General features: G+C 45.2%; 1 protein-coding gene across 1 annotated transcript; it reads left to right on the top strand.

The window, feature by feature from the left end:
- The first annotated feature begins 927 nt into the window (after positions 1-927).
- On the top strand, positions 928-25,767 carry GRXCR1 (glutaredoxin and cysteine rich domain containing 1). The gene is made up of 4 exons (XM_026688799.2): positions 928-1,544; positions 10,544-10,783; positions 24,284-24,349; positions 25,470-25,767. The coding sequence occupies exons 1-4, from the start codon at positions 1,140-1,142 to the stop codon at positions 25,647-25,649; spliced, it is 891 nt and encodes a 296-aa protein (XP_026544584.2). The 5' UTR covers positions 928-1,139; the 3' UTR covers positions 25,650-25,767.
- Positions 25,768-27,497: the final 1,730 nt, after the last annotated feature.

Below are 27,497 nucleotides of genomic sequence, written 5' to 3'. Positions count from 1 at the left end.
GTAAGTCGAGGACTGCCTGCGTAGTATGTCACCCAAGGCCACCCGTTTTCATATAGTTTTCCTCAGGATAGGAGGATTCATTATTACCCCACAAATGATCTCTCCAGGTACATTCCTTGTATGCTGCCCACAAACCCATGAAAACTGATGTATGTCTAAGATACTGTCATGTCCCCTGTCGGAGTCTGAATCTGAGGAGGAAGATGAACAGCTGACAGGGAGTGGGAGAGTGGCTCTGTTGGCTGTGGAGGAGGCTGGGGAAGGGCAAAGTCCAACTGGGCAGAGCAGGCGAGAGGTAGAACAGGGGAGAGGGGGTTCAGAGGAAGACCCAGGCCAACCTCCTCTTCATCCTAGCAGGGAGGAACGGAGAAGAGACAACGTGAGTTGCATGGCTTACAGGGGAGGAAAGGGCCCTGATTCCCTTCATTAGGCACACCTGGGAAGAAAGTTTAAAGGAGAGGAAGCTGAGAGCAGCGTCTGCTGGGAACAAACGTGAGTTTATCTTGTGTTGACTGTGGTTATCTGTGTTCCTGGAATCCTCCCAACCATGTTGAATTACTGCTGCTCCTTCACGTCTGGAATTCTTGCTCCTGCCCGGTCAGACTAATTACCTCATTTTGCCTTGATTGGACTTATAATTAAAGTTTTTGTTGGCCACGTTTTGGACTTGATTCTCTGCAGCCAAAGGCTGGGAGAGTTTTCCTCCAGCCCAGAAGGTAACCAGGACATTGGGGACAAAGTTGGAGCTAATAAAGGGACTCCTACTTATTATTTGACTATATTGTCTTTGTGCCACACCCCGGGTCATCATCTGATATTTAAAACAACAAACAAACAAAGAATCAGAATTATTTCGCTTCTTCCACTGAAGAAAAAGTACACTCCTGGGTCATTAATATTGAATGGAGGCTCTCATTTTGCAGGTGTTTGTTTAAAGGTAACCATAGCACACCGGGACATCCATAATTCATGGCCGAACCGTCTTCTAACGTGTCAGGCGTCCTCTTTCCTTTAGTCGGTGGCTTCGTATCTGCCATCCTGCTGTCACTGGAAAACCAACTTTGATATTGTTATAAGTGTGAGGATCTGGCGTCTCTAATGACAAACTAGACCGGGATGATGTAAGCCAGTTCCTGTCAATGGATGGGGCAATGTTGACGGGGAACACCCCGGTTGAGGGGCAGAGGCAGCCGAGGAAAGTCCGATTTCGCATCGCGTCTTCTCACAGCGGGCGCATCCTGAAGGAGGTCTACACCAATGGAGAAACATCAGATTCCTTGGATTCAGAGTGTACCAGCTCGGAGAGCGACCCCAACAGCCGCTTCAGCGAGTCAGACGGACAGAACCACGGACAGGCTGGCTCCGAAGGCGACGAGAATGAGACGGAGATGGATGCGATGCTCGCATTGGTGAGGGCCGCCAAAGAAAGAGGGTTTGGCTCCAAACGAATCAAGATCCTCAGCAAGAATGGGACAGTGAGAGGAGTGAAGCATAAAGTCAGCGCTGGCCAGGTCCTTTTCGACAACTTAAGCAAAGCCTTTGAGGTAAGTGCAGTCCAGTTCTCCTTTTATCTGATCTCCCCCTTCTCTGCTTGCCTCCCCAAGTGTCACAAAATCCACATCCCTGGTTTTTGTGTGGAAAGTTGCAAATGGCCCCAGGATCAAGGCAGATCTCAAACTGACCCGTCTCCTAGGTCTGTGGATGAAAGTCATTTCCCCCCCTCACCTGCTGTGTATTTTAATTTTTTTTTGGGGGGGGGGGACATATTTTTTATTGTTTACATATAAATATAGAATAGAATTCTTCATTGGCCAAGTGTGATTGGACACACAAGGAATTTGTCTTTGGTGCAAATGCTCTCAGTGTACATAAAAAGAAAAGATACATTCATCAAGAGTCAAGAATATCAGGTACAACACTTAATAATAATCTTAGGGTACAATAAGCAATCAAATCATACTAGGAAACAGTCAATATAGATCGTAAGGATACAAGCGACAAAGTTACAGTCATACAGTCACAAGTGGGAGGAGATGGGTAATAAGGAGTGATGAGAAGATTAACAGTAATAGTAGTGCAGACTTTGTAAATCGTTGGACAGTGTTGAGGGAATTATTTGTTTAGCAGAGTGATGGCGTTGGGGAAAGAATTCCCCTTGTGTCTATAGCGTTGTTTTGAGGGAAGGAGTTGAAACAGTTTATATCCGGGATGTGAGGGATCTGTAGATATGCAATGGTCATAAATGTGAGTCTGTTGTCAAGCATTCGAATGTAAATCGTGGGACCACGGGGAGGCCGCAATGGTTGTAAATGTGAAAAATGGTCATAAGTCACCTTTTCCAGTGATGTTGTAACTTGGAACGGTCACTAAATGAGCTGTTGTAAGTCAAGGGCTACCGTTACGTATTTGTTTGATTTGTTGTTCTATTGCTATTACTATTACTATTATTTAATCTTTAGTGAGATTCACAGCCTTTGGGGCTGGGTGGTAGCTCAACAGCTCGAGTCCTAACCAAGGACCTAGGAACTACTACTACTACTACTACTACTACTGTATTATTAAAGGAGGTTTTCTCCCCGTTCCTCAAGTATAATCACTAAGAACTTCAGTGTGGCCCCTGAACACTCAAGCAGAAAAAAGAAGCGTTAACTGTTGTGAATCAATAAAAGTTAATAACTTAAATGCAAATCAGGGTTTGAAAACCTGCACACTTGATTGGTCCTTATACAACAACTTTGGATTGGGCCAGAACTAGTCCCTGATTGGCCACTATTTGGACTATTCTTATTGGTTATTAGTTTGAACTTGTTGCTCATCTCATTGGTTAATAAGGTAGCAGCTAACCCTATAAAAGGGTTACTGCTGCCCATAGCCTTGCTCTGTTCTGTTCTATTTACTGTTATTAAAGAGTTGAAGTCACTGGTCAGATGTCTGGTCTCCATTATTCTCTATACTTAACATTAACGGTCATCTTTGATGTCCATCTATTATCATCTATCTCGCCAATTGGGGACTGACCAGAGTCTTGTGTATAGACATGATCAATAGATCAGATCAACTGGACTTCAATGTGTAGTTATGATTCTGTGGTGCCCTGATAGGTACCATATGTCTATGGAGATTGTCAGTCATCCAGGTTGTGGTTGTCCCAAAGTTTTTTTTTTTTCAAGAAACAATTGGATGTTCCTGTTTTTCTTTGAAGACCTTTCATTTCTCATCCCAAGAAGCGTCTTCAGCTCTGACTGGATGGTGGGGAAGGGAAGGATTTATACTCCTTGGTCATTTGCATCCTTTCAGAGAGCCGTTGAGGCCACTTGGAGGTTTGTCTGTGTCCTCAGTTGTCCCAGAGGTACTTTTTCAAGAGGCAACAGGACTTTCCTGTTTTTCTTTGTTTTGCTTCTCCTCAAAAAAGCTTCATCAGCTCTGACTGGATGGTGGGGAATGGAAGGATTTTTACTCCTTGCAGGCAGCTGGTCATTTGCATCCTTTTAGAGAGTCTTTGAGGCCACTTGGAGGTTTGTCTATGTCCTCAGGATGCTTTTTTCAAGAAGCAACTGGACTTTCTTTGAAGAGGTTTCGCTTCTCCTCCAAGAAGCTTCTTCAGCTCTGACTGGATGGTGGGGAACAGATGGATTTATACTCCTTGCAGGCAGCTGGTCATTTGCATCCTTTGAGAAAGTCATTGAGGCCATTTGGAGATTTGTCTGTGTCTTCCTCCTTCCATCAAAGCAGCAGGATACTGAGGAACCATAACTCTGACATTAGACATGAAAGAACCCCCGCCCCCCCAAAAAGGTCAAAGGGTAAATTTCTGGGAAGTCTTCCAGATTCTTCCCTGCTTTTCCAAATGGCAGATATTTCCCCCACCGAAAAATAAAACATTTCACTTTTTGACAAAAGTAGATGTAGAAAAACAGGGATTTCCATCTTCCTAGAAAGTGGTTCTGCTGCCTGTGAGGTGAATTTATCTTCTCAGACGTTCCAAGGTCTGAAGCGGAGGAGTAAGTTAGTTGCTATGGCGACCTCCTTCCCCTTCATCTTTCTGCGACCGAGGAGGGAAACACGGTTGCTACGACAACATCCTTCTACAGTGAACTCAAGCAAAGCGTGAAAGAAAGGTGACATAACACCTGTGGGCCGATCTTTATCTTTGCCTTTTTTTGGGGGGGGGGTTGGGATGGAGCATCAGGTTCCATGACGGTAGTCCGCATGGTAATTCACCTCTATCAAGACAGCAGGAAGTTGCATTGCGATCCCTCCTAAGCATCCCTCTTAAGAGCTGCTGACCCAGTTCTACAGAGGAATTATTGAATCTATCATTTGTACCTCTATAACTGTCTGGTTTGGTTCTGCAACCCAAAAGGACAGACACAGACTTCAGAGGATAATTAGGACTGCAGAAAAAACAATTACTACCAACCTGTCTTCAATCAAGGACCTGTCTACTGCATGAGTCAAAAAGAGGGCTGTGAAAATATCTACAGACCCCTCACATGCTGCACATAAACAGTTTCAACTCCTACCCTCAAAATGATGCTACAGAGCACTGCACACCAGAACAACTAGACACAAGGACAATTTTCCCCCGAACGCCATCCCTCTGCTGAACAAATAATTCCCTCAACACTGTCCAACTATTTACAAAGTCTGCACTACTATCACTATTAATCTTCTCATCACTCACCACCCATCCCCCCCCACTTGTGACTGTATGACTGTAATTTTGTCGCTTGTATCCTTACGATCTTTATTGACAGTTTCCTAGTATGATTTAATTTGATTTGATTGCTTATTGTACCCTATGATTATTATTAAGTGTTGTACCTTGTGATTTTTGATTCTTGACAATTGTATCTTTTCTTTTATGTACACTGGGAGCATCTGCACCGAAGACAAATTCCTTGTGTGTCCAATCACCCTTGGCCAATAAAAGAATTCTATTCTACTCTACTGTACTCTACTCTACTCTACTCTACTCTACTCTACTCTACTCTACTCTATTCTATTCTTTCTTTCCTTCCTATCTATCTATCTATCTATCTATCTATCTATCTATCTATCTATCTATCTATCTATCTGATTTGTTGTTTATTGTACCCTGTGACTATCATTAACTGTTGTACCTTATGATTCTTGATGAATGTATTTTTTCTTTTATGGACACTGAGAGTATTTGCACCAAGACAAATTCCTTCTGTGTCCAATCACATTTGGTCAAGAAAGAATTCTATCTATTCTATTCTATTCTATTCTATTCTATTCTATTCTATTCTATTCTATTCTATTCTATTCTATTCTATTCTATTAAGCAGAAAGGTGGATTTTCCTCTAATAGATATGCAGTGTTGGGGATTTTGCTATTTGTATTTTGGCTCCCAAATCACAGAGATTTAATTAGCCCGGATTAATATTTAAAATGCAGATTCCTTCTTGCTGGAATTGGGGATGTCTAGTCTAATGCAACGAAGGGCCAGGGTTGACATGAGAGCAGACTTCCAACATTTCAGGGACTGTGACAAAGAAGAGGGAGAGCGTTTCAAGAAGACACTGGACAGCCACTTGTCATAAATGGTATAGGGTCTCCTGCTTGAGCAGGAGGGCTGGACTAGATGACCTACAAGGTCCCTTTCAATTCTGGTCTTCTGTATACTGGGTCAAGCTATTCTCCAAAGCACCAGAGGCAAGGACAAGAAGCAAAGGAGGGAAACTCATCAGGGAGAGAAGCAAACTAGAACAAAGGAGGAATTTCCTGACTGTTAGTACAATTAATCAGCGGAACAACTTGCCTCCAGAAGTTGTGGATGCTCCAACACTGGAAGTTTTGAAGAAGAGATTGGACAACCATTTGTCTGGAATGGGATAGGATTTCCTGTCTAAGCAGGGGGTTGGACTAGAAGACCTCCACAGTCCCTTCCAACTCTATTATTCAGTGTTTTATGAACTGGGTATGTATCTTCTTCTTCTATATATATCAAAGCGAAATGCCACTCACGCATCATCACAAAATCTCCAGAACCATAAAGCTTACAAACTTGAAATTTGGCATTTAGGTTCCTTTTGGCTTCTAGGGGCTCACTAAGAAAGGATTTTTCCAAATGACCCGCAGAGCATTAATATTTCCTATATGATTATTATTAATATGCTCTGATGCTAAAGAGTTCTACTCCCCTTCCCCGCCTGGAAAGAAATCTCTTCCAAATGCAAAACACAAGCAGAGGAGAGGAGTTTCAGTTTCAGTTTCAGTTTGACAGCACCAAGCAGCTTTAGTACAGAACAGTTGAGCTTAGCCATGCCCAGGCTCCTTGCTGCCTCCTTCTTGCTCACACAGCAAATGCTGTTTCAGTTTCCAAACAGCCCTCCACTCTCTCACACACCGACAGGACGCTAGCCAGATGAATACCGATGGATGCTGGCAGGCAGAGGCAGAATCCCGCCCCCCCAGTTTTTCCTCCCCAGAAACTAAGCCCGACCACATAGTTTCGTAGCGAAGCACGGGGATCGAGCTAGTAGCTTAATAAAGAGAAGAACCAGGAGTGACATGATAGCAGTCATCCAATATCTCAGGGGTTGCCTGAAAAGAAGAGGGAGTCAAGCTATTCTCCAAAGCACCTGAAGGCAGGACAAGAAGCAACGGATGGAAACTCATCAAGGAGAGAAGCAACCTAGAACTAAGGAGAAATTTTCCGACAGTGAGAACAATTAATCGGCGGAACAACTTGCCTCCAGAAGTTGTGAATGCTCCAATATTGGAAGTTTTTAAGAAGAGATTGGACAACTATTTGTCTGAAGTGGTGTAGCATTTTCTGCCTGAGCCAGGGGTCAGACTAGAAGATCTCCAGGGTCCCTTCCAACTCTCTTATCCTGAGGTTGTTAGAAATCTCAATCTCTGCTTTGAAAATCCTCGACAAACGCGCTCGAAATTACAAGATGGCAGAGCCTATGACCATGAAATATAGCTGCTTTTATTACACCCCTGCGTACGTCGAACTGCATGAATAAAAATGCTTTCCCTGAAGCCAAGAAAATGCACATCAAATGGACTCTGGAGAGAAGTATATTTCCCATCCAGAAGTCTTAATAATTCATAATCACCTCCCCCACATCTCTCTCCCCCCCCTCCCCACTTGGGCTATTCATTTGGATGGCTGAAGAAATCGTGGAGGAGATGAAAAACAACCATTAAAAAAAAGAGAGAGTCCTCCTTGGAATAATTAGCATATGTCCTCATCTAAACTACAGGCTATGAATAAAGCATCCCTGACACCTAATTAAGAATCGCAACCTTATTTAAACTCTCGATTTTCTCCAGCCAAGGAAGAGCCTGTAAAAACATCACAAATGCTGGGAGGCCACATTAATAAAGAATTAATAAATAAAAAAATATCACACGAAGAATTCAAACCTCCCAAGTGTCATGCCTCCCCCCAGCTGTCAGAGTCTGAATCTGTTGGGGAAGATGAGCTGGGACAAGAGCCGACAGAGAGCGAGAGGGCGGCTCCGTTGGCCTTGGAGGAAACTGGGGAAGGGCAGAGTCCATCCGGGCAGGGCTTTTCTGGATTAGTAAGGCCTGCAGAGAGGGAGGAGTAAGAGAGACAGAGCTCAGGTGAAGAGCAAGGACCGCCCCCTCCTGATCCGAGAGCATGGAGAGAAGAGAGAAGGCAAGAACGACGCAGACTGAGCTGGCTACTTGGGAGGAGAGCGTCCCGCCCCTCTTCACAAGGCACACCTGGGGACTGAGGTGTAAGGAGGTACCGGTGGGAGGAGCATTTGTCAGGAAGAAGCATGGAAACTGTGGAGTCTCAAGCATATCTGCTGATGCCTGGAGATTGTTGTGTTCTGTCTTGTGGCGCTAGCCCAATTTGCCTGCTTCATTGAACTTCTTGCTCTGGTTATTGTTTGGGCTCACCTGGCTTACTGGACCCCTGGCCCTGGTTCCTGTTTGGCTAAACTTGGCTTATTGGACTATTCACAGCCAGACACTGATGAAAGTGTTTGTGAGAGCTTTTACTCCAGGACTTGTAGTGAATGTGGGGACCAGAGGTGGGTATTCAGCAGGTTCGGACCAGTTCTGGAGAACCGGTGGAGGAAATTTTGAGTAGTTCGGAGAACCAGCAAATGCCACCTCTGACTGGCCCTGCCCCCATCTCTTCTCTGCCTCCCATTGAGTCCCAGCTGATTGGCTGGGTCTTCTTTGGTTGCCCTGCACAGGAAAACAGAGCTGGAAAGCAGGTTAGTGGGGTGGGGAGGGAATTGGCAGTAACCTTCCCCCAGGAATGGGGAGGGAATGGGGATTTTACAGTATCCTTCCCCTGCCATGCCCACCAAGCTACGCCCACCAAGCCATGCCCACAGAACCAGCAGTAAAAAATTTTTGAATTCCACCACTGCTTGCTTGCTTGCTTGCTTGCTTGCTTGTTTCCTTCCTTCCTTCCTTCCTTCCTTCCTTCCTTCCTTCCTTCCTAGGTGCCATTGTGACACAGTGGTTAGAATGCAGTATTGCAGGCTAACTCTGCTCACAGCCAGAAGTTCGATCCTGACCAGCTCAAGGTTGACTCAGCCTTCCGTCCTTCTGAGGTGGGTAAAATGAGGACTCAGATTGTTGGGGGCAAGAGGCTAACTCTGTAAACTATTTAGAGAAGACTGGAAAGCATTGGAAAGTGGTATATAATATAAGTCTAAGTGCTATTGCTATTCCTTCCTTCCTTCCTTCCTTCCTTCCTTCCTTCCTTCCTTCCTTCCTTCCTTCCTTCCTTCCTTCCTTCCTTCCTTGTGACATTTTATACCAGATTGCACGTAGGAAGATATAAATTAAATTTCTCCATCTCTGTCGTAAGGATTTTGGATTCAGCCAACTCTCTTCCAGTGTCAACCTGTTTGAAAACTAAGTTTGCTCTAAGTTTTCTGGATTAGATTGGTAAGAACAGAGCACGTGTCTTTCAAAAGAAGGCAAGGAACTTCCCTTTTTAATTCAGCTTAAGGTCATTAAAACTTTTTTCTAACCTGCTTATCTTTTACAGTAGGTTGATTTCAAATATAATTACTTCTCTATTTTTCTTCCCTGTTTGATATATTTGTTTGCTGTGGCACTAATTCAATGTTTTCAAAGCCTCGTTCAACTAAGGTAGTATTATTCAGAGTGCAATTTTATAAATAACTAAAAAAAATGCAGTAGCTGGCTGTTATTGTACCTGTTGTTTTATGCTGTTAATGGGATTTCTATCACTGACATTGTGATGATTGCATTTGCTACTTTGAGAGGGCTAATTAGATAAGAAAGAAGAACAGAAACCAACAGCAAAGTTTCAGCATAAAGCTGCATGCCATCATTTCAGAAGCTGGCATATTTCGCCTCTGGCGACACTCTATAAGCCAGATGGCATCTACTTACATTTGCACAAGGTTTGCGAATTGGGACTGCAATAACTTGTACACAATGGCTCCTCCCCTTCCCTTTCTCCTTCCCCCTTCCTCCCTCCCTCCTTCCTTTTTTTCTCCTTCCCTCCCTCCTTCTTTCCTTCCTTCTTTCCTCCATCCCTCTCATCTTCCTTCCTCCTGTCCCTTCCTTTCTCCCCCACTCCCTCATTCCTTCTTTCCTCCCTCCCTTTTTCCTCCTTCCCCTTCCTTCTTCCCTCCCTCCCTCTTTCCTCCCTCCCTCCTCCTCTTCCTTTCTCCTTCTCTCCTTCCTTTCTTCTTTCCTCCCTCCCTCCTTCCCCTTCCTTTCTCCCTCCCAACCATCTTCTGTGGTTTGTAATGATCAAAAATTCAGATGGTTGAACAACTAGACTCACATTTATGATAGTGTCCTGGGTTCATGTGATCTCATTTGTAACCTTCTGACAATGGGGAAGCCAGATTCCCCTAACCACCGTGTGACTAATTTAAGACCTGCAGTGATTCACTTAAAGACCGGGGTAAGGAAGGTCCTAAAACGAGGGAAAAACTCCCTTAACAAAATGTCTCGCTTAGCCACTAGAAATTTTTAAGCTCCGTGACGGTTGTACACCGAGGACCACCTGTCATTGAAATCTCTCTCTATATATATAAAAGCGAAAACCACTCAGGCATCATCACAAAATCTCCAGAACTGTAAAGCCTACAAACTTGAAATTTGGCACGTATGTTCCTCTTGGCTTCTAGGTGCTCACTAAGAAAGGATTTTTCGAAATGACCATCAGAGCATTAGTATTTCCTGTATTACTATTATTAACATGCTCTGATGCTAAGGAGTTCTACTCCCCCTCCCCACCTGAAAAAAGAAATCTCTTCCAAATGCAAAACACCAGCAGAGGAGAGGAGTTTTAGTTTCAGTTTCAGAGCACCAAGCAGCTTTAGTAAGGAACAGTTGAGCTAAGCCACGCCCAGGCTCCTTGCTAACTCCTTGCTCACACAGCAAATACTGTTTCAGTTTCCAAACAGCCCTCCACTCTCTCTCACACTGACAGGACGCTAGCCAGATGGATGCTGGTAGGCAGAGGCTGAATTTTTTCCCTTTATTTTCCTCCCCCAAAACTAAGCCCAATATATACACATTTTATGTTCGCAGTTATCATCTGTTTTGGAAAATGGGCGCATCGTCATTTACACCACCAGCCTCCGGGTGGTGAGAACCACTTTCGAAAGGTGCGAATTAGTTCGGAAGATCTTCCAAAATCACCGTGTGAAATTTGAAGAGAAAAACATTGCATTGAATGGAGACTATGGGAAGGAACTGGGCGAGAGGTGCCGGAAGGTGGGAGAAGCTCCCTTGGTCCCCGTTGCCTTCATTGAAGGCCAGTATCTGGGGGTAAGTAAGTGCCTTCTTGAGGAATTGAGAAGATTATGCATGTCTTTCTTCTTCTTCTTCTTCTTCTTCTTCTTCTTCTTCTTCTTCTTCTTCTTCTTCTTCTTCTTCTTCTTCTTCTTCTTCTTCTTCTTCTTCTTCTCCTTCTCCTTCTCCTTCTCCTCCTCCTCCTCCTCCTCCTCCTCCTCCTCCTCCTCCTCCTCCTCCTCCTCCTCCTCCTCCTCTTCCCCTTATTCCCCCCCTCCATTGTAAATATGAACCACCTGCCAAACATCTGAATTTTGATTATGTAAACATGACGATGCTGCAAAGGTTGTAAGTTTGGAAACCCGTCCTAAGTCACGTTTTTCAGGGTCATTGTCACTAAAAGAACTGTCGTAAGTTGAAGACTACCTGTAATATTAACTTCATTAATCTCCCTCACCACAGGGGTATGTTCGCTGACTGGATTTATTGATAAGACGGATAAAGGCAAGGTTAATAATTAAATAATTTGAAATAATTAAACTGTTTTCACCCCCTGTCTTCTGCTGCTGTATCTGAAATAGAATTACGCCCTCTGCTGGGATAAGACTATAACGTTTTTATTATATATATATATATAATAATATATATATATATATTCATAAATATTTTGAATATAGTGTATTATCAGGGCATATCATTTACAGAAAAACAAAGAAAGAACAAAAAGAAATATTCATATATATACTAACAACAACAATAATAATAGCATAACAGAATAATTTTAACTAGATTTGTCTTTATATTAGCTTATTTGTGATTCTGTTGGTTATATTGATATCTTTAAAATTATAAACCACCTTTCTATTTAATTCATGCATAGCAATAATCTTTCTTCATCTAATTTCTACCTCTTATCTCTAGCCACTCGTAAAATCTATTCCATGTTAAATAATATTATGTATTATTATTATTTATTTAAAATAAATTTGCTGGAAGACTACACAACAAAAGGGACGGGCTGAAATTCCTGGAAGGATGGAGGAAAGAGGAGATGATACGATAATGCAATGTAATTTCACACTCGACTGGTTTAGGGAAAGAAATGTACTATTTAAAGACCCGATTCAGAAATAAGCTAAGCAGAGCTGTCCATTCCTCTTAAGAGGAAGACCGTTCAACAGTCTTGTCCAACGCAACAGAATCCGCATCGGCTAAGAAACTCCACTTTGTGAAATCCTTTAATCTCATCCAACGGGTCTCCCAAGCCAGTTTCAGATGAAATGCCCAACGAAAGCATTGATGGTAAATGTTGGGACAAGAGGTCCAGCTCAGATTGGATGTTGGTTTGTTTCAGAGGTGGCATAAAGCCGGTTCGGACTGGTTCTACAGAACCGGTAGCAGAAATTTTGAGTGGTTTGGAGAACTGGCAAATACCGCTTCTGACTGCCCCTGCCCCCATCTATTCTCCGCCTCCCATTGAATCCCAGCTGATGGGCTGGGTCTTCTTTGGTTGCCCTGCACAGGAGAACGGAGCTGGAAAGCAGGTTAGTGGGGTGGGGAGGGAATGGGGATTTTGCAGTACCCTTCCCCTGCCACGCCCACCAAGCCACGCCCACAGAACCAGTAGTTTTAAAAAAAATGAATCCCACCACTGGTTCGTTTCTTTGTTTTTTAAAAATTAGGAGCCGGTTGACTTTGCACACGATAAACAAGCCTCCCTCCTGGAGAGGAGAACGGGTTGGAGGAAAGGGATCGCCTCAAGGTTTGGGGGCGGGTGGGTGGGTGGGTGGGGAGTTTGGGGGGGGGGGGGGGGGAGTGGGACTGGCTGTAGATTCCAGGAAGGTTTCCAGGAAAGCTGAGTGTAATCAGAATGAGATGCTAAAAATTCAAGTTGGAAAAGAAATACCTACAAGAAAGATAGAAAACATTGGGGAGGACATTTGAGCTTCCTCCCCCTTCCTCTTTCCCTTCCTTCCTTCTTTCCTTCCTTCATTCTTTCTTTCCTTCCTCCCTTCCTTCTTCCCTTCTTCCATCTTCCTTCTTCCCTTCCCTTCCTTCCTTCTTTCCTCCCCTTCCCCTTTTCCTCCTTCCCTCCTTCCCTCCCCTTCCCCTTCCTTCCTTCATTCCCTCCTTCCTTTCCCCTTCCCCTTTTTCTCCCTCCCCATTTTCCTTTTCCTTCTTCCTTCTCCTCCTCCCTTACTCCCCTCCTCTCCTCCCCCTCCCCTTTCTCCTTCCTTCCTTCCCTTATCCTTTTCCTCCCTCCTGCCCTCTATCCCAACCATCTTCCTCCCTCCCTCCTCTTCTCCTTCCTTCCTTCCCTCCTTCCTTTCCCTTTCCCCTTTTTCTCCCTCCCTCCTTCCCATCTTCCTTTTCCTTCCTTCCTCCCCCTCCCCTCCCTTTTCTCCTCCCCTCCCCTCCCCTTCCTCCTTCCTTCCTTCCTTCCTTCCCTCCCTTACCCTTTTCCTCCCTCCTTCCCTCCCCTCCCAACCATCTTCCTCCCTCCCTCCCTCCTCTTCTCCTTCCTTCCTTCCAATGGTGGGATTCATTTTTTTTTTTTTTACTACCGGTTCTGTGGGCGTGGCTTGGTGGGCATGGCAGGGGAAGGATACTGCAAAACCTTGTCAGAGGTGGTATTTGCCAGTTCTTCGAACTACTCAAAATTTCCACTATCAGTTCTCTAGAACTGGTCAGAACCTGCTGAATACCACCTCTGCTTCCCTCTCTTTTTCTTCCTTCCTTCCTTTCCTCCCTTCCCTTCCCTTCCCTTCCCTTCCCTTCCTCCCTTCTTCTTCCCCTTCCCTTTTTCCTCCCTCCTTCCCTTCCTCCCAACCATTTGGTAGGGATAAAAGAGGCCTACAAAGAGGACAGTTAAGGAGAACAGACAGGCACAATAGTTATTTGACAGAAATCTTTCCACTTACCAGCTGGAATAACCACTGAAGATAGATGCATCTTATAGGAAAACACATCTAATCCTTTTTTTTCCCCAGATGGAAAAATAATGGCATCAAACAATAAAAAGCTGCAGAGTCCTTTGCCCTATTTGATTACTGAATCAAATTTTACAAAGAAGAATTTTGAAAGCAATTATCAGGCAGAAAAACTGGACCTTATTATTATTATTTTTGACTGTGAAAGCAAGCATTTTAAGGGAGCCCAGCAGAGATAATGAACTCAAAAGAGAGGCAATTATTCTCTTCTGCCATGATTATTAGAAATAATAGCTAATAAGATAAAAGCTTGGCGGATCTGCTCCATTCCAGCCTAGACTTTCTGCCAAAGGAACACAGACCCAATGAGTAAGTTACGAAAAAGTTATATATTTTTCTCTTATGTACAACATACTCATCCAGACAGATCTAGTAAGAGGAACGACAGCAAGATAGAGAAGCTACAATTTGTCAATCAATCAGAATGGAGCCAGAAGGGACCTTGGTGGTCATCTAGTCCAACCCCCTGCTCAAGCAGGAGATCCTATAGCATTTCAGACAACTGGCTGTCCAGTCTTCTTTTAAAAAATCTCCAGTGTTGGAGCATTCACAACTTCTGGAGGCAAGTTGTTCCACAGATTAATTGTTCTAACTATTCAGGAAATTCCTCCTTAGTTCTAGGTTGCTTCTCTCCTTGATTAGTTTCCATCCATTGTTTCTCATCTTGCCTTCAGGTGCTTTGGAGAATAGCTTGGTCCCCTCTTCTTTGGGGCAGACTCTCAAATATTGGAACACTGCTATTCACCCCTATTCACACACTGTTCACCCCAGTCCTTTTTTTAAAAAAAGAGTTTTATTTAAAAAAAAACAAAAAACATACACATACAAAACATAAAAACATTCAACCATCTTCCATTTTATATACATACAGTGTGTGTTATATTCTGAGCATGGGCGCAAGGAACGGAGACGAGTCAGAGAACTAGTGAACTTCAACTCTTTATTAAGGATTAGGAACAGAGCAAAACCCTTGGGCAGCAGCAGCTCTTTTATAGAGCTGGCTGCTGACCCTTAACCAATGAATTGTGTCCAAATGCTTAAATTGTGCCCAATGAGAGGTGTTCAACTAATAGCCAATCAGGCTGCTCCGTAAGGACCAATCCTGCTCGCTATCCATGGGCCAATCAAAGGTGCAGGATTACGACCCTGCTTATTGTGAGGTTGACAAGTTTTATTAAATAGTTTTTATTAGTTCATAACACCCCTATCCCTAGGTTCCGCTCGAGGGGTGCAGTAACATACTGCACAGATATGCAGGTCGTTTCACCTGCCTGTTTGATTTTCGCTGTTCCACCGGTTTTTGTCTGCAGTCCGATTCCGTGGAACGCTTTCAAGGTTTTCTGGTACGGCTAGTTCCGTTTCTGCGGGAGGACTCGGCACGGCTATCGTTGTTGTTATCCCAGTCTCCTAGGCTTACTTCCGGGTCCCGTGGGCTTGCCTCCTCGTGCTATTTCCCCGCGGTGATGCCACCCGCGCTCCCTGATTCTTCTTCAGGTTGCGCGTTTCTTTGCTGGGTTGCTGGGTCCCCGTGATTATGTCGTCATCTATTTCGCTGCCTCTCGATATCCTCCCCTTAGTTTGCGAATTATGGGAGTCACGGGAGGTGGGTGCCAATCTGGATCGAAGCTGATCTATACGGCGTTTCCATGCTCTCCCATCATTAGTCTGTAGGCGGTAGGATCTGGGGCCGGTGGGTTGGGTAATAGTTGCAGGGACCCATAATGGGTCGCCAGAAAAGTTTTTAGCAAACACCAAGTCGCCTACCTTGAATTCACGCTAGATCCGAAAGGTTTTTCTGGTGAATAAGAAGGATGGAGATGGTTGAGGTGGGAGCGAAGTCTCCGCCCATTAGCAGTTCGGCAGGCGTCTTATTCGTGATGCTGTGTGGGGTGATGTGTTGAAGCAGGGGTATTCGGTTGAGCTTGTCGTCAATGTCCCCATAGTCCCATAGTTATGTAGGGTTTTTTTGACGAATTGTACCATTCGCTCCGCCTTCCGTTAGCCGCAGGGTGTGCTGGCGAGGTTAGCGCATGGCAGATGCCCCGGTCCGCTAGGTACTGTTCAAAAGCTAGGGCAGTGAACTGGGCCCGTTATCAGAAACTAAAACGCCTGGTAACCCATGCTGCAAATAATTTATTCAGTTTATTAATGACTGACTCTGTTGTGGTTGTCTTCATCTTCTGGATTTCTAGCCAGTTTGAATAGGCGCCAACTGTTAATAAAAACGCAGTGTCCTTTGGTGGGTCCCGCAAAATCAACGTGGATGCGGGACCCCGACCCCGAGGAGTTTCCCACTCAGTTGGCGCTACTTTAGGTGGGGCGTGCTAACGCCTTGGCACTTCTGGCACGTGGTTACCCAGGCTGCGATCTGCTTATCGATGCCCGGCCACCACGCGTAGCTTCGCACGAGTGCCTTTCATGCGCACGATGCCCGGATGTCCCTCGGTAATACTCTTAGAACAGTCTGTCGTAGCCTCTCTGGAACGACTATTATCTCCCCAGAGGACGAGCCTCTCTGGGAGAAAAGTTCTGTCTGCCGATTCTTGAATGGCGCGAAATCATCGTGGAGTTGGTCGGCTGGCCATCCTCGCTTGACCCAGCTGAGAACTCGTGCCAGGATAGGATCCTGCTTTCGCCTCGATGGCGATGTCTCTTGCTGTTAGTGGCGGCGAGTGCAGCGTTCGATTTGGAGTGTCGTGAGGGTTGGAGCTGGGTCGTTGACGGTCTCCGGAAGTGGGGAGCGGCTTAACGCGTCAGCGTGGGGAATGGCTTTCCCGGCGATGTTGCAACAGATAATTGTAGGCAGCTAGGAACTCAGACCAACGAGTCATTCTTGGCGATAATATATAGGGGTTGGCTTGTCTCCGCTATAATACCAAGCAATGGTTTGTGGTCCGTGATTATCGTAAATGCTTGTCCATACACGTGTTCGTGAAAACACTTCACAGCAGATACAACAGCAAGGGCCTCTTTATCGAGTTGGCTATAGTTCCTTTCAGCCCTTGATAATGTTCGGGAGAAAACACAATAGGTGCTTCATTTCCGTTTGGTAGTACATGGCTTAAGATCGCCCCACTCCAAACGGTGAAGCCGCAAGTAATAGTTAAGGGTAAAGTCTCGTTGTACTGCATCAAAACAGCATCGGAGGTTAGTAAGTCTTTCACTTGTTGGAAGGCGCGTTCTCTCTGCGTGTCCCCAGACCCAGGTTGCTCTTTTATCGAGAAGTCTGTGTAGGGGCTCCGCCACGGTCGCCTTCTGGGGCAAGAAAATGTTGTAGAAGTTAATGAGCCCCAGGAAGGCTTGGAGATCTGTTCTATTTTTAGGCGTTGGGGCGTTTTTAATCGCTTAGCTTGTTTTCAGTGGATGGATTCCTTGACTATCGAGAAGGTATCCCAGGAACTCCACCCTCTCAGTACACAGTTGACATTTATTTTTTTAACCTTCAGGCCGGTGTCTTTAAATTTCCTTAGAACCATTCTGAGACGCTTTTCTAAGATGTCTCTATTAGGGGCGGCAATTAAAACATCATCAAAATATGGCACGACCCTTTTATGCCTTGTAAAAGTCTCTCCATTAAACTTTGAAAATTCCCGAGCTACGCCACTCCGACTGGAGTCTATTGCACTTAAAAGCGCCTCTATGCGTAACGATAGTTTGTGCTTCCACAGTTTCCGCATCTACGGGCAACTGTTGTACGCTTGTGCTAAATCCAATTTAGCGAATATCTTCCCACCACCCAGGAGTGGAGAAGGTGTTGAACCACCGGCACCGGTAAGCACTCTGCTGAAGTGCGTGGTTCAAAGTGGCCCGATAATCCCCACAAATTCTTAACGATCCATCTGGTTTAATGGGTGTTACTATTGGGTTTCCCAACGGGCATGGTCAGTCGGTTCTAAAACGCCCTGGGCTATTAATTTATCGAGCTGCTCGCGATCTTTGGTTTTAGTGCAAAAGGTACCCACGAGTCTTAAGGCGGATGGGAGCTACTTCAGGATTGAGGTTAAACGATATTGGGGTCCCCTTGTACTTGCTCTAGCTCTTCTGAAAAACGCCCTGGAATTCTTGGACGAGAGAGTCCTCCCAGTCGTTGCTCTCGGCTCGGTGGACGCCGCCACCTCGATCCCGCGAGTGGGCGAACCATTGTAGGCCTAATAAACTAGGCTGGTCACGGTCGACGACGGTCAGCGGTAGTGATGCGATACGATTTTTGAAGGAGACTTGGACTTGACTGGAACCGACGACTGGGATTCTGTTGCCCTGGTAATCCTTGAGTATGATCCTTTGGGGGCTGAGGTCCTGACGACGGATGGCCGGGATTAGTTGTTTGAAGGTCTTCCAGGAAACCATCGAGAGAGACGAATTCCGAGTCCACTTCCATCACGCATGGTTGGTTCTCGATGGCGACCTTCACTGATCTTTCTTGCATCTAAGGATGTAGCGTGGCCGATGGTAATGGTTTGGTGTGCCTCTTCGCTCGCTGAAGTGGCAGGTGTTTTATTTCTGTAGGAGTGGTTGTTCCATTGGTGGTTCTGGTGGTTTCTGATTCGCAGGAGTGAATCCTGAAGACTGGCTGCAGTTATTCTCCCTGCGCTTTGGGCTGGACCCGCTTGTTCTACAGACCTTGCGATGTGGCCTCTTTTTCCACAGGAACGGCAGAGTGCGCCGAGGAATTTGCAATCGGATCGTGAGTGGTTTGCCCCACAACCCACGCATTGTCACGGGAATCGTTGGTTTTGTTGGTCTCGCTCGACTGGAGTCGGTTGACCTCTTCCTCATCACTTTCTGATGGGGATTCCAGGTCTTCATGGTGCGCCGTTGTTGAGTGCCTCGGGCGAGGTGAGGTATCATTTGCAAGTTGGCGGAGTGGTGCGTTGGTGCGCGCATTCGAGCGGCCGACTTCCTGGTTGCTTCTGCTGCGGTAGCGCTCATGATGGCATCGGCAAGATCAATGTCCCTTTCGCCATGATCTTGCTTTGCACCGCCTGGTCATCTAATCCCAGAACTATGCGGTCTCGCAAAGCTTCTTCAAGGTTGGAAACCCACAGAGGCCTCCCAAGTTCCGGAGGTCAGCGATGAAGTCTGCAAGACTTTCGCTTCCGTTGGTCCCTCTGGTAAAATTTGTGCCTACAGACAAGTGTTGGCACTGCGGGTGCATAGTGGGCCCGTAGGAGGGGCGCGGGCGTCCCAATCCATCGATTTCACCTCAGCCGGTTTTGCAAGTGATTTCGCCATCTTAAATACGGCCGCCCGCAATGGGTCAGGAATATTGCTCGCTTTTTTCCGGTTGTAGAGTCCTTTAAGTTATTGGTCTCCAGAAACATCTGGAACCGATCCATATACGAGTCCCAGTCTTCGCTTGCCGGGTCAAATGGAGCGGGTGGTATAGCACCGCTGGCCATATTGCCGTGTTTGGTGCGCGTTCAGCCACGTGCTCTGTTTGGCACTCTGTAGTGTTCAGTCAGCTCTATCGCCTCCGCATCCCACCTTCGCCGCCAGTGTTATATTCTGAGCATGGGCGCAAGGAATGGAGACGAGTCAGAGAACTAGTGAACTTCAACTCTTTATTAAGGATTAGAACAGAGCAAAATTTGGGCAGCAGCAGCTCTTTTATAGAGCTGGCTGCTGACCCTAACCAATGAATTGTGTCCAAATGCTTAAATTTTGCCCAATGAGAGGTGTTCAACTAATAGCCAATCAGGCTGCTCCATAAGGACCAATCCCTGCTCGCTATCCATGGGCTAATCAAAGGTGCAGGATTACGATCCTGCTTATTGTGAGGTTGACAAGTTTTATTAAATAGTTTTTATTAGTTCATAACACCGTGTCAGTTGGTTACGAATCTTTTGTGCTATCCTTTTGTAACCCCTAGTCCTTCTTTTCTCTAGACATACCCAATTGCTGCAACCTTTCTTCATTTGTCACAAGGAATCTGTCCACCAAAAAACAGAGCAGAAGATTGAAAGTTGCTGCTGTTCCTTCCAGGCCACCAGTGATGTTCTTGAGAACTTGGAGCTGAAGGGAGGGCTCCGTGTTTGAATTATTGGAAGTACCAGAAAGAAAATCAAGAAAGAATGACTGAGAACCAGATGGAGATTGCTTATGAAACTTGCTATGTCCCTGGTAGTTGTATTCTTCCTATATCCACTGAGGCTTCAGGAGTGGTTGCTAACTCTTAGCTTGAGGGCTGGTGTCATGCCCTTGATAGAGTTGGACTCTGAGGGAGAAGAGGAACAGCTGACAGGGAGAGGAGGTGTAGCTCCGGAGGCTGTGGAGGAGGCTGTGGAAGGGCTGAGGCCGGCTGGGCAGTCAGAGGAAGAACCAGGCCCATCCCCTCTTCATCCTAGGACATGCAGGGAGGAATGGAGAAGGAAACAACTTGGCTTATGAGAGAGGAAGCGGTCATGATCCTCCTCATTGGTTGCAGCTGGGGAGACTAGTATATAAGAGAGACGGTTAAAACACAGTGTTGCCAGAAGCAAAGCATGTGCTATTTTGGGCTGAAGTTATCTTGGTTGGTGTCCTTCCAACAAACTGTGCTTTGTTATCTCCTTGAATTTGGTAAATACTTCTCCTGTTCCGCTGTGGACATTTTGTCATTGTAGTTTGTTTGGTTTTTTATTTCACCTCTATCTGCTCATTGAATTCGGATTGTATTGCTTTCTTTTGAAGAATATTTTTGAGTACGTTTAATCTCCAATGGAGAATTATTGAACAGTGGGGCCAAGTTGGAGGTATTAAAGGACATTAATTTATGTTTTGGATTCTGTTACATTTGTGTTACACTCCGGGTCATCACAGCTGGGGTGAGCAATTTAAAAAAGAAAAGAAAAATAACTTGGCCATCAGAAGCCGACATAGGTAGGAGGAGAAGCTAAGAGGTTTAGAAGAGATTGCCATACAATCCCAGCCAGCCAAGAACTGTCTAGATCCAGGGGTCTCCAAACTTCAAACTTGCTCATCTCTGGACCCTTGTTCAAATGCCCCTAACTATTGCTGAAGCTAAACTTTGCATCACTCCCATAGAACATAGAATAACAGGATCCAAATGGACCTTCATCAGGTGTTGGAGTGAACCGATTTGGAGCCAGCTGGTTATCAGAGCTAGGGGGTTCACCTGAACCGGTCCGAACTGGCAGAATCCCGCCCCTGGGTAAAAGTAGACACAACAACATTCTTTTCTCAGAGAGTCAAGGACATGTTGCCCTGCACCTGGAGGGAAATGACTGGGGGTATTGTCTCTGGTTGGGATGAACATTTGATATTGGACCATGTGATAGACTGATGGGTGCAGGGAATGGATTTTTGGTCCCTCTTTTGGGAAGGGAAAACCTGGAACTTACCAGTTAACGAATACTTCAACTTTAACCACAACAACACTGGGTGAATATAGACTGGGTGAAACCAGGCTCAATAGCAGTAATGGTGAGAGGGATCTCGGAGTCTTAGTGGACAACCAGATAAATAGGAGCCAGCCGTGTGCAGCAGCAGCCAAAAAAGCTAATGCAATCCTAAGTTGTATTAACAGAGGGATACAATCAAGATCAAGTGAGGTACTAATACCACTCTATAAAGCCTTAGTAAAGCCATACCTAGAGTTCTGCATCCAGTTTTGGTCACATTATAAAAAAGATGTTGAGACTCTAGAAAAAGTGCAGGAAGAGCAACCAGGATGATTAGGGAACTGGAGACTAAAACACATCAAGAACGGTTACAGGAACTGGGCCTGGCTAATCTAGTGAAAGAGAAGGACCAGGGGAGACAGGAGAGCAGTCTTCCAATATTTGAGGGGCTGCCCCAGAGAGGAGGGGGTCTATCTATTTTCTAAAGCACCTGAAGGCCAGACAAGAAATAATGGATAGAAACTGAACAGGGAGAGATTTAACCTGGAAATAAGGAGAAACTTTCTGACAGTGAGAACAATCAACCCATGGAACAGAAGTTGCTCTCGGAAGTTATGGGCGCGTCATCACTTGAGACTTTCAAGAAGAGATTGGACTGCCATCTGTCAGAAATGGTGTAGCCGTGTAGCGTCTCCTGCTTGGGTGGGGGTTGGACTAGATGACCTACAAGGTCCCTTCCAACTCTGATTATCTGTTATCTGTTAACACAAGAGCACACAACAGATATAAACTTAATGTTCACCACTCCATTGCAGGAAGTACGATTTCAGCAACAGAGTGGTCAATGTCTGGAACTCACTACCTGATGCTGTTGTCACCTGCTCAAACCCTCCACTCCTTTACCCTCAAACTAACCTCTATGACCTCACCCCATTCCTAAGAGGTATGTAAGGTATGCATAAGCACGCAATCGTGCCTACTGTTCCTGTCCTATTGTCCCCAATTATTAGTTCCTATTACTTGCATTTAAACTTATGTTTATTCTTATTTCTATTATATTGTAAGCTTTTCGACAAAATAAATAAGTAAATAAATAAAATAAAAATAAACTCTCAGATTGGGGTTTTCCCAGGTGTGCCAATATGACAAACTCTCATAAAATGGAACTTTGAGGAATTGTTTGTCTTTGGAGTTTATTGGTTTGGCGTTGGTTAGTTGGAACGCTGACAGCTCTCACAAAGCTTTGGTCCATCGTTTTGCATCGCAGCTCTCCAGAAATAACACCACCGCAATGCTTCAGCCATCAAACTTGACAATATGCTGACACTAGCTGAGGTCACGTCAGAATTGTGTCAATGGGTGAGCGAACCCGTTCACACAGAGGACTGACCCGTTGCCAAAACGGGATGGAATCTTGACTCCATACCAGCAGAAAAGTTTTCCTTTCCAAATGCGAAATGCAAAATGTTCAGCTGGTCTTCTTTGATTAGTGGAAGGAACCCTAGGATCGTTTTATATCTTCTTGGGTAGATATAAACTCTCTCCATATGATCTGTTTGTAATTTGGGATCCACTTGATCACATTTGAATTCAATTGCATCTCTTCTTTTAGATTTTTTTGCAGCTCGTTTCTAAGACTTTTAACAGATAACAGATAATCAAAGTTGGAAGGGACCTTGTAGGTCACCTAGTGCAACCCCCCGCCCAAGCGGGAGACCCTACACCATTTCTGACAAATGGCAGTCCAATCTCTTCTTGAAAGTCTCAAGTGTTGGTGCTCCCACAATTTCTGAAGGCAACTTCTATTCCATTGGTTGATTGTTCTCACTGTCAGAAAGCTTCTCCTTATTTCCAGGTTGAATCTCTCCTTGGTCACTTTCTATCCATTATTCCTTATCTGGCCTATAGGCGCTTTAGAAAATAGCTTGACCCCTTCCTCCCTGTGGCAGCCCCTCAAATATTGGAAGGCTGTTATCATGTCTCCCCTGGTCCTTCTCTTCCCTAGACTAGCCAAACCCAGTTCCTGCAACTGTTCATTGTATGTTTTAGTCTCCAGTCCCCTAATCATCCTGCTTGCTCTTCTCTGCACTCTTTCTAGAGTCTCAACATCTTTTTTATAATGTGGTGACCAAAACTGGATGCAGTACTCTAGGTGTGGTCTTACTAAGGCTTTATAGAGTGGTATTAGTACTTCCCTTGATCTTGACTGTATCCCTCTGTTAATACAACTTAGGATTGCATTAGCTTTTTTGGCTGCTGCTGCACACGGCTGGCTCCTATTTAGCTGGTTGTCCACTAAGACTCCGAGATCCCTTTCAAAGTTACTGCTACTGAGCCTGGTTTCACCCAGTCTGTATGGGTCCTTTTGGTTTTTCTTGTCCAAGTGTAGGACTTTACTTTTCTCTCTATTGAATTTCATTTTCATCACCTTCTTCTTTATACTTAAGCAGCTCTGGGTGAATTCAAGGCTAGAGATCCCTGAATTGTGTAAAATAAGAACAACAACATTCAATTCCTCTTTGGTGTGTAGTAACAATCTTTGATGCAATATACCGTAACAGCAATAGCAATAATACTTAGACTTACATATCGCTTCACGGTGCTTTACAGCCCTCTCTAAGCAGTTTACAGAGTCAGCCTCTTGTCCGCACCATCTGACTCCTCATTTTACCACCCTCGGCAAGGATTGAAGGCTGAGTCAATCTTTGAGCTGGTTAGGATCGAACTGCTGGCACTAGGCAGAGTTAACCAGCAATACTGCATTCTAACCACTGAGAGGGAGGGAAGGGAGGGAGGAAGGAAAGAAAGAGCACTAGCAACAGCCCTTAGACTTATATAGCGCTTCACAGTGTTTTCCAGCGCTCTCCAAGCAGTTTACAGAGTCAGCCTCTTACCCCCAACAATCTGGGTCCTCATTTTAGTGACCTCGGAAGGACGGAAGTCTGAGTCAAACTGCCAAATCGTTAGCAGCTGGTAGTCAGCAGAAGTAGCCTGCAATACTGCACTCTAACCACTGTGCCACCATGGCTCAGGTATAGTTCTCAGCTTACAACAGTTCATTTAGTGACCGTCTGAAGTCACAGCGGCACTGAAGGAAGTGGTGTACAAGCATGTTATTCACTCATGACCGTTGCAGAACACAGTCACACGCACACACATCCTCACCAACACAAACTATTTTTTTTTTTTTGCCTTTCTCCTTCTAGGGTGCTGAGAAAATTTTGTCAATGAATGAATCGGGTGAGCTGCAGGACCTTTTAACCAAAATTGAGGTAATTAATGTGCTTGGCAAAAAAAACAAAACCCCACATCACATAACCTCCCATTTCATTGTCACAAGAGTGTGTCATTATATCGATCCAAATATATACAAAAGGCCCGCTTGGTTTTTCCGGACAAATCATTACTAAAATATTTAAAGATTTTTTACCCTTTGTGTTGTAATTGCTAAGACTATTTGCCTTAAAATTATATACTATTGAATTCTTCTGTGGATGGGTAAGAATATAGGCTCATAACAGACCCATTATGCTGGGGATCCATGAGAGAATTCTGGGAGTTAACCATTAGTTAACCGGATTTAACATCCTAGATCAAGCTAAATCCCAAAATGCTAGAAAATTCTTGGAAGCTTGGCAAGCATACACATTGACCATCCACGGGCACATAGAGGTAAACAACATTTGCACGCTATTCAAAAGAGACAGTCAAAAAGTCAGAAAGGAAACAAAGACCAAAGCACCTCCTCACCAGCGATCAAAACCCAGATAAGCAGAGATTAAGATCAAGATCAACAGTAGAACAACAACAAAGCCATAAACAAGAGCCCAATCAAGGAAATCACCAAGAATATTCCTAGCAACATTGACAGGGCAAACCCCTAGATTATAAAATGAGAGGAAACTCCACTCCTTTCGACGACTGATGAAGTTACCTGGTTTGGTAATGAGATGTCTGCAAGAAAACCACCAAACTCAGAGAGTACCAAGGACCCTCCTCCTCCTCCTCCTCCTCCTCCTCCTCCTCCTCCTCCTCCTCCTCCTCCTCCTCCTCCTCCTCCTCCAACCACACACCTTTCTAGCACTGATGCTGTTATCTAGTTGGGTAATGAAATGTGCAAGAAAACAAGCAAGCTCAGAGAGCACCAAGGACCCCACAGTCTTCCTCCTCCTTTTCTTCTCCACAAATCTCATTCCCTTCTAGCACTGAATATGTCACCTTTGGTTAATGAAATCTCTGCAGGAAAATGACCAACCTCAGAGAACATGAAGGGTGACACCATTTTGGTCGGGGGGTTTGAAGTCCACCCATTTCAAAGTTGCTAGGGTCGAGACTCCTGAGTGTAATGCCACTAATAGATGCCATTGTTCTTTTTCTCTCCTGTTTCTGTAGAGAGTTCAACACCCCCATGAGTGCCTCTCCTGTGGGGGCTTTGGTTTCCTTCCATGCTCGATGTGCCATGGGAGCAAGATGTCCATGTTCCGGAACCGTTTTACAGACTCTTTCAAAGCCCTCAGGTGCACCGCCTGCAACGAGAACGGCTTGCAACGTTGCCAGAACTGCATGAGCTGAGAATGGCGTGCGTCTCGCCCGTGCAACCCAAACCCACACGTACAACCTCATTTTGTTATATTGACAGAGCCGTTTGTGATGCTCTATTTTTGTTTTTTTAATTAAAAGCCACCGTGTTTCTCTAGCTGAATCAATTCAGCTCGTTTGTAAACACACACACACACACACACACACACACACACACACACATATATATGGCATTCAGCTTTGTTCGGGTATTTTCCCACGCATTGTAGTTGTGCTTTCAAAGTTGTAGCAACGTTTGGCAGAATCTCATCTGCCATCATCAGGCTTCTGATTGTGTCCGTCTGTCAGAAGCCTGATGATGGCAGATGAGATTCTGCCAAAACGCTTGCTACAACTTTAAAAGCACAACTACAATGACGGGAAAATACCCAACAAAGCTGAATGCCATACATGTAAGTACCCACAAAAACTTAAGAAAACACACACACACACACACACACACACACACACACACACACACACATATATATATATATATGGAGTACACACAGAATCAAGCAAGAAGCCAAGATTTTTATCTGCGCTTGTAAGCAGTATCCTGAATAACGGGAAGTGAGCTTCCTATAATCTTCTCCGCTGTCCTCACCACTCTCTGTTGGGACTTTCTATGTGAGGCACTGCTGCCACCAAACCAAACAGGGACGCAGTTTGTTAAAACACTCTCAATGGTGCCTCTGTAAAAAGTAGCCAGGACAGAAGGAGAAAGATGTGCTTTGCTCATCCAATGCAGGAAATGCAGGCGCTGGTTTGCATGCTTCACTAAGGATTTTATATCCTTCCTTCCTTCCTTCCTTCCTTCCTTCCTTCCTTCCTTCCTTCCTTCCTTCCTTCCTTCCTTCCTTCCTTCCTTTTTTCCCAGTGGTTAGAATATTGTACCGCAGGCTAACTCTGACCACAGCCAACAGTTTGATCCTGACTGGCTCAAGGTTGACTCAGACTTCCATCCTTCTGAGGTCGGTAAAATGAGGACCCAGATTGTTGGGGACAAGAGGCTGACTCTGTAAGCCAGGGGTCGCCAACCTTTTTGGACCTCAGGGACCACCAAACTCATAATTTTAAATCCCGCAGACCACTAATATGAATTTTGACTGACGGTGGCTTGCATATATCTAGCCACATTCCTAATTTGGTTTTCAGCTCCGTTCTCAGGGGGAGGGGGGGTATTCTGTGATTGATAGGAAAACAGGGTGGGGGATTTTCCTGCAGACTTTTTTGGGGATTTTCCTGGGAAAATCCCAAAAAGTCTGCAGGAAAATTCCCCACCCTGTTTTCCTTCCGATCGATTGTTCTTTACTTTGGATCGCAGGATACCATTTCCAGCTTCATTTTCAGGGGGAGAGGAAGAAACTTTTGGCTTCATGCAAGGAAAGCAGCAGAAGCAGCAGAAGTCTTTCTTTCTCTCCCCCAAACTCTACCAGAAACGAATCTTTGCCAGTGCAGCCTCTTGGAGCAGGAGGCCTTGCAGGGTCCCAAAGACTCTTTTCTGGTGGAGTTTGGGGGAGAGAAAGAAAGACTTTGGCTGCTTTCCTTGCATGCAGCCAAAAGCAGAAGAAGAAAGAAGCGGAAAGAAGCATCCCGCTGGCCAGGCAAGTCCCCCCCCTCTGCCCTTTCCCGCCCTCCCCTCACTACCTCATGTTCCGATGCAAGCCTTGTGTTCCTGTGGGCCATGTGGGCGGCGCAGCCTTGTGTTCCTGCGCAGCCTGGATTAATTGCTTTGGGGGAGACATTTCTCTGCGGACCACCAAAATTTTCTCGCGGACCACCAGTGGTTGGCAACCACTGCTGTAAACCACTTAGAGAGGGGAGGAAAGCACTGTGAAG

The sequence above is a fragment of the Notechis scutatus genome, chromosome 4 (assembly GCF_049901735.1).
Source record: "Notechis scutatus isolate UNSWTSFEM ecotype Mainland chromosome 4, rNotScu1.2, whole genome shotgun sequence".
In the NCBI taxonomy this organism is placed as follows: domain Eukaryota; kingdom Metazoa; phylum Chordata; class Lepidosauria; order Squamata; family Elapidae; genus Notechis; species Notechis scutatus.
This window is presented reverse-complemented; position numbering and strand designations above follow the sequence as displayed.

Bases quoted from the DNA above. Each gene is read 5' to 3' on its own strand.
- GRXCR1 (XM_026688799.2), top strand. From the start codon at position 1,140: ATGGATGGGGCAATGTTGACGGGGAACACCCCGGTTGAGGGGCAGAGG. The intron at 1,545-10,543 runs GTAAGTGCAGTC...TTATGTTCGCAG, and splicing joins ACTTAAGCAAAGCCTTTGAG to TTATCATCTGTTTTGGAAAA. The intron at 10,784-24,283 runs GTAAGTAAGTGC...TTCTCCTTCTAG, and splicing joins TTGAAGGCCAGTATCTGGGG to GGTGCTGAGAAAATTTTGTC.